The sequence below is a fragment of the Mobula hypostoma genome, chromosome 9 (genome assembly GCF_963921235.1).
Source record: "Mobula hypostoma chromosome 9, sMobHyp1.1, whole genome shotgun sequence".
Classification (NCBI taxonomy): Eukaryota; Metazoa; Chordata; class Chondrichthyes; order Myliobatiformes; family Myliobatidae; genus Mobula; species Mobula hypostoma.
Genome location: NC_086105.1, coordinates 16,367,387 through 16,386,794, shown reverse-complemented (window position 1 = coordinate 16,386,794; position 19,408 = coordinate 16,367,387). Strand labels below are relative to the sequence as shown.

General features: G+C 43.0%; 1 protein-coding gene across 2 annotated transcripts in view; it reads right to left on the bottom strand.

Moving 5' to 3' along the window:
- Nucleotides 1-8,346, bottom strand: part of cand1 (cullin-associated and neddylation-dissociated 1) — a 36,347-nt gene extending 28,001 nt beyond the window's left edge. For both annotated transcript variants that reach the window (XM_063057793.1, XM_063057794.1), the window contains exon 1: nucleotides 8,039-8,346. In XM_063057793.1, coding sequence (XP_062913863.1) covers nucleotides 8,039-8,106 — 68 coding nt within the window. In that variant the 5' untranslated portion in view covers nucleotides 8,107-8,346. The remainder of the gene's footprint in view (nucleotides 1-8,038) is intronic.
- Nucleotides 8,347-19,408: the final 11,062 nt, after the last annotated feature.

Here is a 19,408-nt window from a genome sequence, read left to right as displayed (position 1 = left end):
AGTTGGTTTACAAACAGAAGTAATGAGCAGTGAAACGATAAACAAGGCTGATGATATGACAAAATTGCAGTCAACAGGATGAGCTGCAACATAAAAGGTGAATAAAAATTGAAAATGGTGAACACAGGACTGAAGGTATTATATTTGAATGCACAGAGTGTATGGAATAAGGTGGATGAACTTGTAGAAGAGATATAGATTGGCATGTATGATGTTGTAGGCATCACTGAATTATGGCTGAAAGATTATAGCTGAGAGTTTAATGTCCAAAGATACACAATGTAGCAAAAGGACAGACAGGAAGGCGGAGTGGGTGGCGTTGGTCTGTTGGTAAAAAATGATATCAAATCATTAGAAAGAGGTGACATAGGGTCAGAAGGTGTTGAATCATTGTGGGTAGAGCTAAGGAACTGCAAGGGTAAAAAGACCCTAATGGAAATTATATACAGACTCCCAAACAGTAGTAAGGATGTAGTCTACAAGTTACAACAAGAGACAGAAAGTGCATGCCAGAATCTGGTCAACATTGAAATCATGGGGTGTTTCAATATGCAGGTAAATTGGGATAAAAACAGGTTGGTGCTGAATTCCAAGAGAGAGAATTTCTAGAATGCCTACAAACTGGCTTTTTAAAGCAGCCTGTGGTTGAGCCCACTAGGGGATCAGCTAGCTATTCTGGATTGGGTGTTGTGCAATGAATCGGTATTGATAAGAGAGATTAAGATAAAGGAAACCTTAGGGGCAAGTGATCATAAGAAGATCGAATTCACTCTTAAATTTGATAAGGAGAAGCTCAAGTCAGATGTATCGGAATTACAGTAAAGGGTGTAGGGGCATGAGAGAGGAGTTGGCCAGAATTGATTGGAAAAGAACACTGGCAGGGATGACAGCAGAGCAGCAATGCGTGGAATTCCTGGAAACAATTCTGAAGATACAGGAGATATACCTACCAAAAAGGAATTCTAAAGGCAAGATGACACAACCGTGGCTAAGAGAAGTCAAAGCCAACATAAAAGTCAAAGTCAAAGCGGGCATATAATAGAGCAAAAGTTAAGGTAAGTTAGAAGACTGGGAGACTTAAAATCAACAGAAGGCAACTAATAAAGTCATCACAAACGTAAAGATGCAATATGAAAATAAGCCAGTCAATAATATTAAAGATGATATCAAGTTTCTTCAGATAAATAAAGTATAAAAGAGAGACGAAAGTGGATATTGGACCGCTGGAAGTCAACACTGGAGAGGTAGTAATGGGGAGCAAGGAAATGGCAGGCAGACTGAGCAAGTATTTTGCATCAGTCTTGACCGTGGAAGATACTAGCAGTGCTGTGGAAGTTCCAGTTGTCAGGGGTCATGATGTGTTAAGATACTATTACTAGAGAGAAGGTACATGGGAAACAGAGATCTGAAGGTAGGTAAGTACACCCCAGAGTTCTGAAAGAGGCAGCTAAGGAGATTATGGATGTATTCGTAATGATCTTTCAAGAATCACTAGATTCTGGAATCATTCTGGAAGACTGGAAAATTGCAACTGCCACACCATTCTTCAAGACGGGAGAGAGGCAGAAGGAAGGAAATTATCGGTCAGTTAGTCTGACCTCAGTGGTTGGGAAGATATTGGAGTCAATTATTAATGAAGAAATCTCAAGGTACTTAGTGGCACCTAATAAAATAGGCATAGTCAGTATGATTTCCTCACGGGAAGATCTTGCCTGACAAATCTGTTGGAATTATTTGAAGAAATAAGCATGATAGAGAAAGGAGAACCAGTTGATGCTGTGTACTTGGATTTTTAGGCCTTTGACAAGGCGCCACACATGAAACTGCTTAACAAGCTACGAGCGCATGGTATTACTGGAAAGATTTTACCATGGATAACGCAATGGCTGACTGGCAGGAAGGGCTGAAATAAAGGGATTCTTTTCTGGTTGGATGCCAGTGACTATTGATGTTCCACAGGGGTCTTTCTCGGGACCAATTCTTTGTACACTATATGTCAATGATTTGGGTAATGGAATTGATGGCTTTGATGGAAAGTCTGCAGACAATACAAAGATAGGTATAAGGGCAGGTAGTTTTGAGGAAGTAGAGAAGCTACAGACTTAGGTAGATTAGGAGAATAAGCAAAGAAGTGGCAGATGGAATATAGTGTCGGGAAGTGTATAGTCATACACTTCAGTAGAAGAAATGAAAGGGTTGACTATTTTCTAAGTGGAGAGAAAATACAAAAAACTGAGACGCAAAGGGAGTCAGGATATGAAGGGATATGGGAGAAGTAGGAGATTGGTACTGACGGGAAAAATTGATCAGCCATTATAAAATGGCATAGCAGACTCCATGGACTAAATCACCTGATTCTGCTTCCATACCTTATGGTCTTAAACCTACTATTGAGATATTTTACAACCACAAGGCATTTAAAATCAAGTGAAAACAAATGACACCCCAGAATAGTTCTCATGCAGCTCATAAATAATGCATGACACCAAAATTATTAATACAAAAACTTAAAATTAAACTATCAACTAAAGTAACAAAGTTCCTTCCATATTCTTTTGAAATCTTCTGGTCCTACTTCAAGTTATGGGGAAAGTGCTTTGACATCAAAAACTGCACTTCTACATGTGTTACACCAAAAACCCCAAGTAAAGCTCATGGGGATCAGAGGCAAACACTAATGGCAAATGGGTGATTACTGGCAGCAAATCTCTGTGCCAGAATATTGGTACCAGAGTTCAAGGCTGCATTCAGATTTCTCACCTTTCACTGCCTGCTAGTTGTCAATTACCTCACAGTTTTCTCTCGCTTTCATGTTTAATCTAATGGAACTCCAAGTAATCTTAATACAGTTGATTTCAGTTAATTGAACCATCAGTTAATCAGGAGAGCCATTTATTTGTGACAACTCTTAACGAACAAAAACAAATCCAGAAAAGAGCACAGATTCTCTTCATTTATTTGGGATACTATGTCACGTAATTCGGACAGGAGACTGTCGCCGAAGTTGCTAAATAGTGAAAGTCACGTGTACTTGTGTGGCGGCCACACTACATTGTGCTTAGTGCAAACAGTTCCTGAATAGCATTAGTTGTGTGTTTCAATTAGAATTTTTTAAGAATTTATTTAAATCTTACATCCATCCCACAATGTGAGGGAGTAAAAATCTTTGTGTTATGACTCCAACACAATGTACAGACATGTGAATTTATAAGGCTAATGGCTTGCAGAAAGCTGTTCTGTAGCCTGTTGGTCCTGGCTTTAATGCTGCGTGATCTTCCAGGTCTTCTTTCTGCATGTGCTGCTGTAAATGTCCTCAGTGGAGGGAAGTTCACATCCACAGATGCGCTGGGCTGTCTGTACCACTCTCTGCAGTGCCCAGCAATCAAGGTCAGTACAGTTCCCGTACCAGGCGATGATACAGCCAGTCAGGATGCTTTCAATGGTGCCCCTGTGGAAGGTCTTGAGGATTTAGGGGCTCATGCTGAACTTCTTGTCACCTGAGGTGGAAGAGACACTGTTGTGCTTTTTTGCCACACAGCTGTCATGAACAGCCCAGGTGAGATTTTCGGAGATGTGTATACCGAAGAACTTGAAACTACTCACCCTCTCAACTGCAGACCCATTGATGCTGATCAGGGCGAGCCTGTTTCCGTTCCTCCTATAATCCATAATTACCTCTTTTGGACATTGAGAGGGAGGTTGTTATCTTGGCACCACTGTGTCAGGGTGTCAACCTCTCTTCTGTAGGCTGTCCCATTACTGCTAGAAATAAGGCTGATCAAAGTTGTGTCATCTGCGAATTTGATCAGCAGGTTGGAGCTGTGTGCGACAGTACAGTCGTGGGTGTAAAGGAAGTAGGGGAGGGGACTCAGGACACAACCCTGGGTGGGTGGGTGGGGGGGAACCTCTGTTGAGGGTCAGAGGTGAGGGAGCCCATCCTTACCACCTGTCAGTGATCCAATAGGAAGTCTAGAGGAAGTCACAAGGTGAGGTGCCAGCCAAGGTCTCTGAGCTTCCTGTCAAATCTGGAGGGAATTATGGTGTTGAATGCTTAACTGTAGTCCAGAAACAGCATTCTAACATATACATCACTATTCTCAAGCTGAATGAAGACAGTGTGTAATGCTGTGGCCATGGCATCATCAGTAGAGCAGTTCCGTCGGTTGGCCGATTGTAGGGGATCCTTGTGAGCAGCAACATGTTGCAGATGTAAACTTTCACCAGCCTCTCAAAGCATTTGCTTATAATTGAAGTGAGTGCAACAGGGTGCTAATCGTTCAGACATGCTACCTTGGTTTTCTTATGTACAGGGACAATGATAGATGATTTGGAACAGCAGCGCATGACACACTGGGAGAGGGAGATTTTAAATGTCTGTAAACACACCATCCTGCTCAGAAAGCAGTTTTTTTTTTATTACTGATAGTTGGCAAGAAGTAAGCAGAAAGACAATTTGGAACTGTTTTCACTGCGGATTCAAGCATTCAGGTTCAGAGATGCCAGAAATGAAAATGAAACTTCAACATGTTAGGAACTACAAAGAATTTGGAGGAACTAACAATCATCTTGAAGATAACAATTAAAATGAAGATTTGGAGGATGCATCGTCGAAACCATTGTATGAAGGCAGTCCATTATCTGCAATAGGTGCCTGCGCTGATTTTGTTCATCTACAGTCAATCAAAAGAACACAGCGGCACACACTGGATGAATTCCTCCAATAACTATCGGGAACTATAAGCACACTCATAGGAAGAACTCAGTAGGCCAGGTATCATCTATGGAAAAGAGTACAGTCAATGTTTCGGGCTGAGACCCTTCATCAGGACTGATTGATGAAAGGTCTCAGCCCGGAAGGTCAACTGTTTACTCTTTTCCATAGATGCTGCCTTATCTGCTGAGTTCCTCCAGCAGTTTGCGTGTTGTTTGGATTTCCAGCATCTGCAGATTTTTTTCTTGTATGCCACTGGGAACTATATACAATTCTGATGCACTGTAGTAAGGGTAATGGTCTAATTTGTCTGCATTTCATTTAAATACATAATGTGTTACTCAGTTAAACAATAATTTGTCTTTCTACATACTTTGAATATTTCCATAAAACTTTGGCTAATTGGGGCAGCTGCTTACTTGGGCCAAAATGTATTATTTCTAGTGCATCCCACTGCATTTTTAAAGCTCTCCTGACAGCCCGGGAACTGAATCCAGCTTTTTCATTTTCAGTGTATAAATTGAATCCTCATCAACTGCATTCCCCTTCACACAGTCTTTCGAATCCATCCCATAGAACAATGTCAGAACTCGACATAATTTTGGCTCAGTTAAAATTAAGGCAGAGGTTTAAAGACTTGAAAGTAGTGCTTAGTTCTGTAAATCTATAAATTCTAACTTAGCCTGTAGCTTTAATCTTGGTTCTATTACCCTTTAAATATGCACCATTTATCTCGCCTCAAAATACACACTGAACAAGATGATGCTCTGAGCAAAGGAACTCTATAATAAACAATGCACAAACAACTTGTGACCTCTGTCGCATGGGCTTCCACTTTCCTCTCATCAGTTGCTGTTTCATAACAATTCAATACCATCCGTGAGATAGCACAGCCATGACATCTTTCTTTATACTGGATGTGCTGATGGCAGGGTGGAGGTGCATCTCTACCAAAGGTGCTCCTTCTGTCTGCTAATCCACAGATCACCCTTGGGCGAGGTATAGCACTGATCAGGGTCAGGTGAAGCCATGGGAGCAAGTGGTGGATGGTTGTATGAGTAGCTGGTGCATATCGCAAGTCCTGGTTATGTGACCACTGACGCCAGGCAATCAATGAAAAGCACTGATAATGGCTGAGGCCACCCAAACTGTAAAATCACAATCATGGTCATTTTATAAGTCCATGATCGCCAATGTCATATGACACATGATGATGATGAAGCAACCAGACTTAAACATACTTAAAGAGCAAACCAACAGCCCTACCAGTGACCTTATAGAAGTGTATACAATCATGAGGGGCTTAGATAAGGTGTATGCACTGTATTTCCCAGGGAAGTGGGGGTGGGGTAGGAAACACAGAGGGCGTAAGTTTCAGGTCAGAGAGGAAAAGATTTAAAAGGAACCTGAAGGGCAAACTTTCACACAGAGGGTGATGCATATATGGAATGAGCTGCCGGGGAAGTGATTGAAGCAAGGAGCATAGCAACTTTTCAGACATTTGGACTGGTATATAGTTAGGAATGATTTTGAGGGATATGGGTCAAACACAGACAAATGGGACTAGTTCAGAATGGCATATGTCTTAGCATGGATGATTTGGGTTCAAGAACTTAATTCCATGCTGTATTATTCTACAACTCTACAAAAGTGTTGCCTACATCCAGAATAACTAATTTTTCCAGAGGTATCCTTATCATTCCCATGTTTACTCAGGACCACAGCAACAATAATAAAACTGACTGCAGTATGTGAAATTGTGCATTCAGGACAGTTTCAACTTCCAAATAATTTCATATCTACCCCTCTTCAATGTTTGAACAGATTAGTTTAGAATACTGATGCAGCTAGGTGCAAAACCCTCCATGAATCAGATTGGTTGCACTTACTGTGAAGATTATGCAGTCAGGATTGATCCACCAATGAGACATGGAATACTGAGCTGCCTCTAGTAGGTAAAAGCAGTGGGAAATGGAAAACACAATAACTTGACAGGTCAAGCTGAAAGGACCACATTACTGAAACACTGCTCTTTATGTGCAATTGATTTTGAAGCATCAGCAACACAGTTCTGGTCCAAAAATGTAACTTAAAACCTAATTTATTAGCCATCACATTCAACAGGTTTTGGCCACAGTTTTCAATGCCTCCAATGTGACGTGACCATCAGATGCCTTTTCAGCTTTCCAAAGGAATCGTTCCTTCTAGCATGTGTTTATTCTTCCATTATTTATCAAACCTACCATCAAGAATGTACAGGAGACTGAAGAGAGACTCAACATTTTAGGAACACCTTCTTCCCCTCTGCCATGAGGTTTCTGAATGGACAATGAACCCGTGTACACTACCTCACTTTTTTCACCGCCCTCTTTTTGCGCTACATATACACGCACATTAGAGCACCTTCCTGGACAACCAGAAGAAATGCAAATAAATGTACTTCTGTCTTCACCTACAAATCATTCAGGGCTCTAAACAAGATTTCCACATAAAGAGCTTTATTTTTATTTATGATTCCATCAGATATGATATTTCTAACAAGATTGTACACCAAATAAGCAATTAATTCTGCAGGCCTGACCCCAAGCTATTTTTTTTTTGCTTCACTTAAATCTGCCCTCACTCAATCACTCTGTCAGTTGATAAACCACTGCAACGAAGCTCATGCAAACACATGAAATATTATCTCATTTTCTAATTAGTCACATATAACCTTCCTAGGTCAACATTGTGTTCAGCATCTTTCAAACACAATTTTTATTTTTCAGATTTCCGATATTCTTCCCACTCCTTTGGTGACTTCTGATTACTATCTATTTACACAAACTATATTTATTTATATAGCTCTAACCTCTCCAGTTTATTCTGTCACAGATCTTTCCTCTCGGCACTTACAACTGCATCACTATGTAATCCCAGCTCCTACAAAATCATCCTTCAGGACTTTCCAGCGTCATTGCTTTTATTTAGGAAAGACGGGTATATTTTTAAAAAACGATGTAACCATTTCAATCACCACCCTGATCGTCAACATAAAAATTGGAATTTGCCATTAAAGAACAGGCTTAAAGGTAGATGACCTAGGAACTGAGCAAAAGAGGGTGGCCGGGGGGCCATTACAGCCTCTGTAGTAGTCGCTGTACCCATGGGCAATTACTTCATTCGAGAGGTCGGGGAAAGCGAGAGCAAGGTTGGGAGGGAAGGAAGGGGGCAGGGGAGGCACGGAAAGGGAGGGGCGGGGAAGGGAGACTGTGACTCTAACTAATAAACGGAGCCTGGCGCAAACTTCGATGGCAAGGAGACAAAGCGGCAGCATCAGGCCGTCACCTGAAGTCCTTGTCGCTGGACGTCATCTTCTCCAGCAGGTTGGAGATGTGGTAGGAGGCGCTCGCCATGTTGCGGCCTTCACCCCAGCGCCTTGCGGCCACGCTTGACGCTTCCTTCAGCTCCGACTGCGGCCCCGGCTGTCCGGCTTCACGGACGGGAGGGAGAGAGGGAGGAAAGAGAGGAAGGGGCGGCAGTGGCGCGCAGCTGTGTGGCCACACCGGCGTCGACGGAGCGCTCTACTCCCTCCACAGCAGCAAAACCGCCGCCAACGCGCGTCTGCAGGAGTTTGGCGCAACCCCCGCCAAGGGGTCGTGGGTCACCGCGCATGCGCCATTTGCATTCCCGCGCCTGCGCACTGTCGCCGCCAGCTGATTTCAATCACGCGCGCGAAACTACTCCGGCGTGTTGGAGAGTGTGGGGAAACAAATTAAAAAGAAATAGGGAGAAGATCCGCACAAGGGAATTAAAAGCACCATAGATGCTGAAAATATGTAATAAAGTGGTAAAAATATTGACAAATACAGCAAGTGAGGGAGCAAACTTGCGAATGGAAACAAAGTTTCAGATACGAGAACCCTTGTTTTGTTCTTGCAGACATTTTCTCCCTCCCTACGCACCGTTTTATATAATATGTATACTGCGTGTTGTCTGTTCCTAAGTGTCCGTGATGCATCTGCAAGCAAAATTTTCACCGTACCTCATTGTACCGTGCGTATTGGTAAATCAGAATCAGGTTTATTATTGCATTGAACTGCTGCCGCTAAATTAACAAATTTCACGTCACATGCCGGTGATACATAATCTAGCGCAGAGAGAAAATAATAAATAAAATAAAAATAAATAAACAAATAAGTCAATTACATATATTGAAATTATTTTTAATGTGCAAAAACAGAAATACTGTATATTTAAAAAAAAGTGAAGTAGCGTCCAAAGCTTCAATGTGCATTTAGGAACTGGATGGCAGAGGGGAAGAAGCTGTTCCTGAATCGCTGAGTGTGTGCCTTCAGGCTTCTGTACCTCCTACCTGATGGTAGCAGTGAGAAAAGGGCATATCCTGGGCACTGGAGGTCCTTAATAATGGACGCTGCTTAATAATTGGTTTATTATAAAGAATAAACTCTTCTCGGGCTTCCAGCCTGGTACAAGTATCAATTTTTACCAACGTTTCGATGACAGACTCTGCCATCTTCATCAGGGATGATGCCTGGGCATGTCTAGGCTGGTGGCATTTATACCTTCCTCAACCGTCCCTTCTGATAGTTTTTTCCTGCGTTTTGGATGTGGATTTGGACAATAGACACTTTTTCTCAGTCTTTCAGTTTTTATACTCTGTGTTTTCTTTGCCCAATCTTCTCAGTTTTTTGTCTGAGGAGGAGGATAAAGGGGTTGATGTGCCTGTTCTGTTTTATTCATTTTTTTGTGTGTGGGAAGAGGGATTTGGGAATCAATGTGCCTGTTCCATTTTGTTTGTTTGTGCGGGAGGAGGGATTTGGGGGTAATATGCCTGAACCATCTTTTTTTTGCGGGGAGGTAGGATTTGGGGCTTGATGATTTTTTGCGGGGAGGTAGGATTTGGGGCTTGATGATTTTTTGCGGGGAGGTAGGATTTGGGGCTTGACGATTTTTTGCGGGGAGGTAGGATTTGGGGCTTGATGATTTTTTGCGGGGAGGTAGGATTTGGGGCTTGATGATTTTTTGCGGGGAGGTAGGATTTGGGGCTTGACGATTGTGCTGCCACTCAATTCTTTCTTGGTTTCATGGCTACCCGGAGAATTGAAGAATGTCGGAGTTGTATACTTTGATAATAACTGGGCCTTTGATATACACTGGGGAAGCACTGGATCCTTTTAGGTTTATCATTGCCACATTCACTGAGGTGCAGTGGAAAAGCTTGTCCTACATACTGTTTATACAGCTCAAATCATCACAACCATACACTGAGGTCGTACAAGAGTGCAGAATTGTGCTACAGTTACAGGAAAGTACGGTGCAGGTAAGTAAAGTGTAAGGTAGATTGTGAGAACAAGAAACCATCCTCTAGTACTAGGGGACTGTTCAACAGGCTCATAAAGGCGAGACGGAAGTAAGCCTCTTTCATATATATCGATTTCTCCCTTCCCCTCCCTGTCCCTCTATTCCCCCTCTGACATTTTACCTCTTCTCACCTGCCTATGACTTCCCCCTGGGTCCGCTCCTCCTTCCCTTTCTCTTATAATTCATTCTTTCCTCCTATCGGATACCGTCTTTTCCAGCTATTGGTCTTTCTCACCCACCTGGCTTCACCTATCACTCTCAGCTAGCCTCTTTCCCTTCCCCTCCCCCCTCCTTTTTATTCTGGCATTTTCCCCCTTCCTTTTCAGTCCTGAAGTGGGTCTCAGCCCAAAATATCGACTGTTTATTCGTTTCCATAGATGCTGTCTGCCTGCTGAGTTCCTCCAGCATTTTGCATGAGTTGTATCTGACTCCCCCCCCAAAGGCAGCGGGGTGGGGGGGGGCAATGAGAAGAGAAAACGTCCTGGGTGGGTGTGGGTGGGATCTTTTGATCATGCTAGCTGCTTTTAGATAGATAGATAGACATACTTTATTGATCCCGAGGGAAATTGGGTTTCGTTACAGTTACCCCAACCAAGAATAGAATATAAATATAGCAATATAAAACCATAAATAATTAAATAATAATATGTAAATTATGCCAGATGGAAATAAGTCCAGGACCAGCCAATTGGCTCAGAGTGTCTGACCCTCCAAGGGAGGAGTTGTAAAGTTTGATGGCCACAGGCAGGAATGACTTCCTATGATGCTCTGTGTTGCATCTCGGTGGAATGAGTCTCTGGCTGAATGTACTCCTGTGCCCACCCAGTACATTATGTAGTGGATGGGAGACATTGACCAAGATGGCATGCTACTTAGACAGCATCCTCTTTTCAGACACCACCGTGAGAGAGTCCAGTTTCATCCCCACAACATCACTGGCCTTACGAGTGAGTTTGTTGATTCTGTTGGTGTCTGCTACCCTCAGCCTTTGTGAGGCAGAGGGCAGTATAGACAGAGACCGTGGAGGGGAGGCTGATTTTCCTGAAGAGCTGAGCTGCACCTTCAGTTCAGATTTTTGCAGTTTCAAACAGAATACAGTAGTTGTCATACCAGGCCATTATTGCATCCAAATCGGGCACTTCTGTAGTGCAGCAATAAAAGTTGGTGAGGGTCAAAGGGGACCTGCCAAACTTCTTAAGCCACCTGACGAAGTAAAGACACTGATTAGTTTTGCTGGCCATGGCATCAAAATACACAGGTAAGGGAGGAAGTGTAAGATGGAACAAGTGCTACACATGCCCTTACACTTCCTCCCTCACTACCATTCAGGGCCCCAGACAGTCCTTCCAGGTGAGGCGCCACTTCACCTGTGGGTCGGCTGGGGTGATATACTGCGTCCGGTGCTCCTGATGTGGCCTTCTATGTATTGGCGAGACCCAACGCAGACTGGGAGATCGTTTTGCTGAACACCTACGCTCTGTCCGCCAGAGAAAGCAGGATCTCCCAGTGGCCACACATTTTAATTCCATGTCCCATTCCCATTCTGATATGTCTATCCATGGCCTCCTCTACTGTAAAGATGAAGCCACACTCAGGTTGGAGGAACAACACATTATATTCCGTGTGGGTAGCCTCCAACCTGATGGCATGAACATTGACTTCTCAAACTTCCACTAATACCCCACCTTCCCCTCGTACCCCATCTGTTATTTATTTATATGCACACATTCTTTCTCTCTCCTTTTTCTCCCTCTGTCCCTCTAACTATACCCCTTGCCCATCCTCTGGGTTTTTCCCCTCTCCCCCTTTTCTTTCTCCCTGGGCCTCCTGTCCCATGATCCTCTCATATCCCTTTTGCCAATCACCTGTCCAGCTCTTGGTCCCATCCCTCCCCCTCCTGTCTTCTCCTATCATTTTGGATCTCCCCCTCCCCCTCCCACTTTCAAATCTCTTACTAGCTCTTCTTTCAGTTAGTCCTGATGAAGAGTCTCGGCCCGAAATGTCGACTGTACCTCTTCCTATAGTTGCTGCCTGGCCTGCTGCGTTCACCAGCAACTTTGATGTGTGTTGCTTATATATATGTTGTAACTGGGTTACCTGTCTGGACACGCCCCTCTGCTGACTGCTCCTGTGGCTCCTCCCACAGAACCCTGAATAAAGGCGATTGTGCCACTGCTCCTCCCTCAGTCCAGGGCAGATACTCAGCATGGTCGAGGTCACACTTTACTGCTGATAAAAGCCTTTCAGTATTTACTCTACTTCCAGTCTTCTGGAGTAATTGATAGTGCATCAGGTATCACCTGCAAATGGAGTTAGAGTAGGATCTGGCCACACTGTCAAGGAGATGCAGAGAGTGGATGAGGAGGGGCTGAAGACACAGCCTTGTGGGACAAGAGTGGTGAGAATAACGATGGCAGAGGTGTCACTGCTCATCCTTACTGGCTGCAGCCTGTTGGTCAGGAAGTTGAGGTTGAGTCCCAGGAGTTTGGAGACAAGCTTGCTTGGAATTACAATGAACTTGACTTGGCATGAATGAGGGAAGGTACTGAATGTTTCTCGTAAAGGCAGTCCAGGGACTGTTTGATCATTTTTGGATGGCAGAATCAAACACAATACAGGTTAGGAATACTTGGACTCAAGGCAGGCACACTAAAGTATTCTAACAGGGAGATATCCTTCACTCAGAATGTACAATGAATGCATCAGGATAGACGTCAGTTCAAGATTCAAGTTTAGTTGTCACGTGTACATCGAAACGTACAGTAAAAAGGCAACACTTGCATTAACAACCAGCACACCGGAGGCTATGCTGGGAGCAACCCAGAAATGTCGCCACACATTACACATCCAGTGCCAAATTAGCATGTCCACAGTGCTAGGCAAAACAACACAGAATACAACAAACAACCAAGCAATAACAGCAAAGCAAGCCCCATTCCTCCCTCCCGGCCCCTCACATACACAGTCCTTTCACCTCAGGACAGGCCTCCAGCAGACTCTGGCTTTCAGACACCAGGTGTCAACCTCCCCGGTGGGCTGGTAGAGATTCGCAGACTTGGTTCCAGTCAACGGCCCTCGACTTTCGTACTCCGATTTGATCCTTGGGCTTCGGTCCCAGCATCAAACCCAGGACACGTCAACCCCATCCCACCCTGCAAAAACTCATTTCAAGGAGGTAGCACCATCAATTTGCGGGAGACTCCCGGAACCTGTGGGAGACTCCTGGAACTTCCAGGAGAGCTGGAATGTCTGCAATAGAGTAGCTCCTTAGCAGCTAGCCAGCTAGTTTAAATAACTAGTTTAGCTATGCTAATAAACAAATGACACCTGTTAAACTCACCTCAACATGTCTTTTACAGTTTTAACCCATCATGGGCAATGGAAAAGTCACTGTTGCAAACAGTGCAGCGAGCAACACTGAAATTATTTTTGACCCCTATTAGGCAGGGTATACTTTAGGGTAGTCTGGGGTGACGTACGTTTTATATTTTCTCTTTTTGAAACATTCTGCCATGGCGCGTGTGCTCTCTCTCTCTCTCTCTCTCTCTCTCTCTCTCTCTCTCTCTCTCTCTCTCTCTCTCTCTCTCTCTCTCTCTCTCTCTCTCTCTCTCTCTCTCTCTCTCCCTCTCTCTCTCTCTCCCTCTCTCTGTCGTTCTCTCGCTGGCTATCAAAAAAATCAATTTCCGCGATATTATATATAACTTGCAGGCATCAGGGAGCCACTATTAATATCCAGGAGACTCCCAGAACTTCCGGGAGAGGTGGGATGTCTGCGTCAATCACTGAACACTAGGCCTCGAATTGACCAGACTTTATGATATCTATTTCTATGATATTTTGCTCTTTTACAATAAATCCCAATCATTTAAGGTCATCTTTAAATATGCTGTATATTGCTAAAATAACATGACAGCATTCTGTATTTATGCAAACATTGAGATCAGCAGAGACCTATAGTATAATGTGGTGTGTGTTCCCAAAATTATCTATCAGTTATCCAACAGCTTAATTGCTTTTAATTTCTTGCCAGAATTTTGCAGTCTGTAATCAAACATGCCATAACAATGCTTACGTAGATGCATATACTCCATAGGAACAGAAAATGGGTGGAATTTTCCCAATCTGCACTTCCATTCTCTTCGCCCTCAATATTTCATCCTTTCAAAGCATCAAACTCTTCACAAGGCATCAAATCCCGCATCAACCCTGAGTGCAAAAATAAATGAGCTGTGATATTTAATCAAAGTACCTGCAATACAGGGCTTCCCAACCCTTATTATGTCATGGACAATACCTGGGAACCCCTACTGTAGTAGTGGGACCCCTTGTTATAAGTATTCACATTTGGAAATGGTTCTTCCACAGCCACTTAATCACCCTTCTTGATAAGGGTCTCTGCTTTCTCTTTCTCAGAGACTAGCAAGGCTGCTTCAGTTTTCTTAATATAAAACTATTTCAATTCTAGCAAGACCATCTGGAGTAACTTCTGAAATGCCTTTTTCGCTGCCGCTGTTACTGTGTGATCCAGGATCTCCGGAGGGGAAGGCCCCGAATTCTTGGATTTGCTTGTTGCTCAGCGGCCGGGATGGGGTCAAAGCGCTCGGCAGAGATGGTGCTCGGTGCTCGGTATTGAAGGGCTGGTCGGAGGCTCGAAGTTTTCGGACTGCTTCCAATGCATCATCAACAGTGCCTGGAGGTTTATGGCAGAGAGAGTTTCTCCCTTCTGCCGCCTGCTATCGGGGACTATCGGGAGTCGATCGGAACTTTGAGACTTTTTTTTTACCATTCCCATGGTCTGCTCTTTATCAAATTATGGTATTGCTTTGCACTGCTGTAACTATATGTTATAATTATGTGGTCTTGTCAGTGTTAATCTTTGGTTTGTCTTTTTTTTTTGTGATATCACTCTGGAGGAACATTGTATCATTTCTTAATGCATGCATGCATTTCTAAATGACAATAAACGAGGACTGAGTGTCCTCATAATCTAATCTAATCTCATCTAAAATCTAAATCTTCTAAGCACTTCCCACATTGCATCAGTAAATTTATGGTAGATTCCAGAAATACATTAGAATTCTACAAATGTTTTCGAACAAAGATTTGATAGATTAAACGTTACATCACCACTATCCCTACAGATGTGAACCAATCTTTAAATCCAATCAGTTAGAGTTGCTACTTGCAATTGTTTATGTTTTCACTATGTGCTGTGTCGTATGACGTGGGTGATCATGGTCTCATGGCCATGATTGTCCTTGGCAAATGTTTCTACAGAAGTGGTTTGCTTTTGCCCTCTTCTGGTCAGTGTCTTTAGAAAGCAGGTGACCCCAGTCATTATCAATACACTTCAGAGACTGTGCCTGACATCAGTGGTTGCACAACCAAGACCTGTGATATGCACCAGCTGCTCATACAGCCATCCATCTCCTGCTCCAATGGCTTCATGTGACCCTGATCAGAGGGCTAAGCGGATGCTACACCTTGCCCAAGGGTGACCCACAGGTTAGTGGAGGGAAGAAGCACCTCACACCTCCTTTGGTAGAGATGCATCTCCACCCCGCCACCACAGCAGTCAGTAATCCACATTTTTATACCGATTTTTCTCTAAATGTATCCTTTTTAGGTTCCTGCTTTATTTACCGGAGATTTCTTTCTGTCTGCCAAAGATTAAAAAGAACAGAGAAACAAGAATGACAAATTTAAAATAATAACTTTAGATGTACAATATGAATTTCTCAATCTTAGAGGAAGCATAAATTAGAGAGTTGTCTGAAGTACAGGAAGAAAACTCTTCCCACAATCAAAACCAATATTCATCCATTAACCAATACAGCTTAACAAAACAACACAGTATTATTAAGATTTCACTGCTGTTGGAGGGCTTCACAGTGCACAAATTGGCTGGCATATTTTCTACTTTATTACAGTGACTACACTTCGAACATTGTCATTGGCTGTGAAACCCTTGACGCATTAAGGTTTTGCAAAGGACAAGACAAATTAAGGTTCTCTCTAATATTGATCAGTTTTAAATGGCACAGCAGAAGCAGATATAGATTTATACTTAGATGGCTGAGACACACTATTATGTCTTAAGTAGCTGAGAAATTTTGATGCTTTCACGTTTGTGATTGAGTGCTCTTAAGCTCCATGTTTTCTCACCGGTTACAAAGCTATTATTAACGTTGCCATGGACGGTCCCAAGCCTGGCTGCGAAAGGGCATGGTTGGGCATGGGGCTAGCAACCCTATCCCATAAAAACACTGCTACAGTGATGCCAAAAGAAGCTCCAAGCACCTTGTCCATGGTCGAAGAAAGACACACCAAGAAGATGGGCTACACCTGGGAAAATTTGAAAGAATGGCCCAGGATAGAGGACTGCTGTTGGCAGCCTGTGCCTCAGTAGGGGTGAATGGCTGAAGAAGAAGAAGAAAAGGCTATCATTACACAATTTGAGCAATCTATACTCTCATAGTACTGTTCAGAAGGAAAATAGGTTCTTCAGCCTAACAAGTCCATGCTAGCCAACAATCATCCTTTCACACAGGGTTCCCAACCTGGGGTTCATGGACACCTTGCTAAGTGGTATTGGTCCATGACATAAAAAAGGTCAGGAACCCCTGCTTTCACACTCATCCCATTTTATTCGTCCCGTCTACTCATCAGTTTTCCACTCCTCTCCCACTTCCCTAAAACTGCTACTCAGTTAGATACCAGAGACAGTCTACAATCATCAATTAACCTCTGAACCCACACATCGTTGGAATGTGCAGCGAAACCAGAGCGCCTGTGGAGATCCACACAGTTACACAGAAGTTGTGCAAACTTCATGCAAACAGAATCCAAGGTCAGGATTGAACCTGGGCTACAAGAGTTGTGAAGCACCAGCTCGGTTAGCTGCATGATCAAAATGTCCTCCAAGTATCCACCCATGGTTTTGTGCGGATAGCATTTAGCTTTACCATGCAGTGTTAACTGCCAGAGCAAAACATGTTCCTCAACGTGCAATTTAACGATCTGCTAGGAGGAAATAGGGATATTAAGCAAGTTAGCTGAATCTGAAGAGTCCCTAAAGAGGTAGTACATCAAATTCAGGCATAAGCAAATCCATTAAATATGACAGTTTTCAGGTGCATAATATGAAGCATAATAATAAAAAATCATCTATACCCATTCCATGATAAAACCGTAGAACATAGAAGCACAAAATCATCTATACCCATTCCATGATAAGACTGTGGAATATAGAAGCAGAAATAGACTATTCAGCCTATTGTCTACTCTGCATTTCGATCAAGTCTGACTTTTATCTCCCTCTCAACTCTCTTCTGCTTTCCCTCTGTAACCTTTGACAACCTTAATAATCAAAAGGGACAGGGAGGGAGGTAAAAGAAATGCGGGGAGTGGCATTGCCAGTCAGGTGTATTATCACAGCTGCAGAAAGCGAGGATGTCATGGAGCCATTGTCTACTGAATCAACGTGGGTGGAAGTCAGAAATAGAAAGTGAGAAATCATTCTATTGGAAGTATTCTATAGAAGTTTTCTTAGATCCTTTTTGAAATACCTACACACTGGGATGTCCAGCAGCCATTCCTTTCCCACGGCGCAGCCAAGTCTCTGTAATGGTAACAGTGTAGTAGTTCTATGTACTGATCCAGCCACCCTTGTGGTTGATGCTTCTTGCATTAAAATAGACATATTTCAACCCATCCAACAAACTGCATATAATCCACTGCCTATCCTGCCTGCAGTTTCTCTACATGTTGCATATCTCTTTACACCAACTGCTCCACCCTCTGACCTATCATTCAGGGAAAGTTTGCAGATGAAATGAAGCATTGGTGGTCTTGTGGATAGTGTAGGAAGTTATCATAGGTTACATCAGCACATTGACAGATTGCAAAGCCTCATCACTTTCTGATTGAGCCTACCACAGTGAACCTTGTTGAACAACTTATGCACTATATCCATGTATACCATATCCAATACTCTGCCTTCAATTCATTTTGTCACTTCCTCATAAACGTCCATCAGGCTCGCAAAGCCTAACTATCCCTAATCAGACTATGCTTCTCCAAATAAGACCATAAGACATAGGAGCAGAATTAGGTCATTCAGCGCATCAAGTCTGTACAACCATTCTATCATAGTTCATTTGTGATCCCGCTCAACCCCATTCTCCTGCCTTTTCCCCATAACCTCTCTGTCCCTTTTTTTGGGGGGGGGGAGAGAGAAAGAGAGCCTGTGTATGTTGAATTCCCTGATGAACGATTAGTTTTTCTTGAACAACAGATCATGGTCTTTCTTGGGGGCTTTGCCACAGCTTGTTTGATGGGTGGAGGGTGCTGATGCTTTTTTTTGCTGAAGTAAGTAGGGGAAGGAGAGGATTGTTGCTTTGCTGCTGCTAGTGCATGGGAGGGAGGAGTAGGGGGCTTTGGGGTTCTAACATTTTTACTGGCACTCATTCTTTGGGGCACTCTTCTGTTTTCATGGATGTCTGTGAAGAATAAGAATTTCAGGATGTATATTGCATACATTTCTGTGATACTAAATGGAACTATTGAACGATTGAACCTATCAACCTCCACTTTAAATATACCTAACGACTTGGCCTCCACAGCCATCTGTGGCAATGAATTCCACAAATTCACTACCCTCAGGCTAAAGAAAGTCCTGCTCATCTCCATTCTAAAGGGACGTCCCTCTATTCTGAGGCTGTGTCCTCTGGTGTTAGACTCTGCCACAATCGGGAACATCCACTCTATCCAGGCCTTTCAATGTTCGAGATGAGATTTTTTTTTAGTTTGAGCTCCATCACCCCTACTGCGGCATAGGCTGCTGACAATAGCTCGTGTGAGTGTTCTGTCCTGGGCCAGTCTTTCACGTTGTCCCCAGGTGTAGCCCATTTTCTTGGTGTATGCTTCCTCTCTGAGAGATGAGCTCTTTCTTTTTAAATCTTCTTATTAATTTTCAAAATTATAAACTCAATAACAAAGTCGGTACAAAGAGATTGGAATAACGTTAATTAGCATATATAAAATGATTTTTAAGTAACATAGATATAAAAGACCTCCAAACTCAGAATGAAATTAGTCATTAAAAAAGAAATAAAAAGAAAAAACATATAAACAAAAGAAAACCCAAAAGAAGAAGAGAACCCCCCCCCCAAAAAAAAGCAAAACAGGGCTAGACCAATAGCTTGTATCAGACACGTTCAGTAATGTCGTTAACTCCGCTCCTCTCATCACATAATTTAAGTTTAGAAAAAAGATTCTGAAAGGTCAGATTACATCATATGAAAATGTTGCATATAAGGTTTCCAAGTTTCT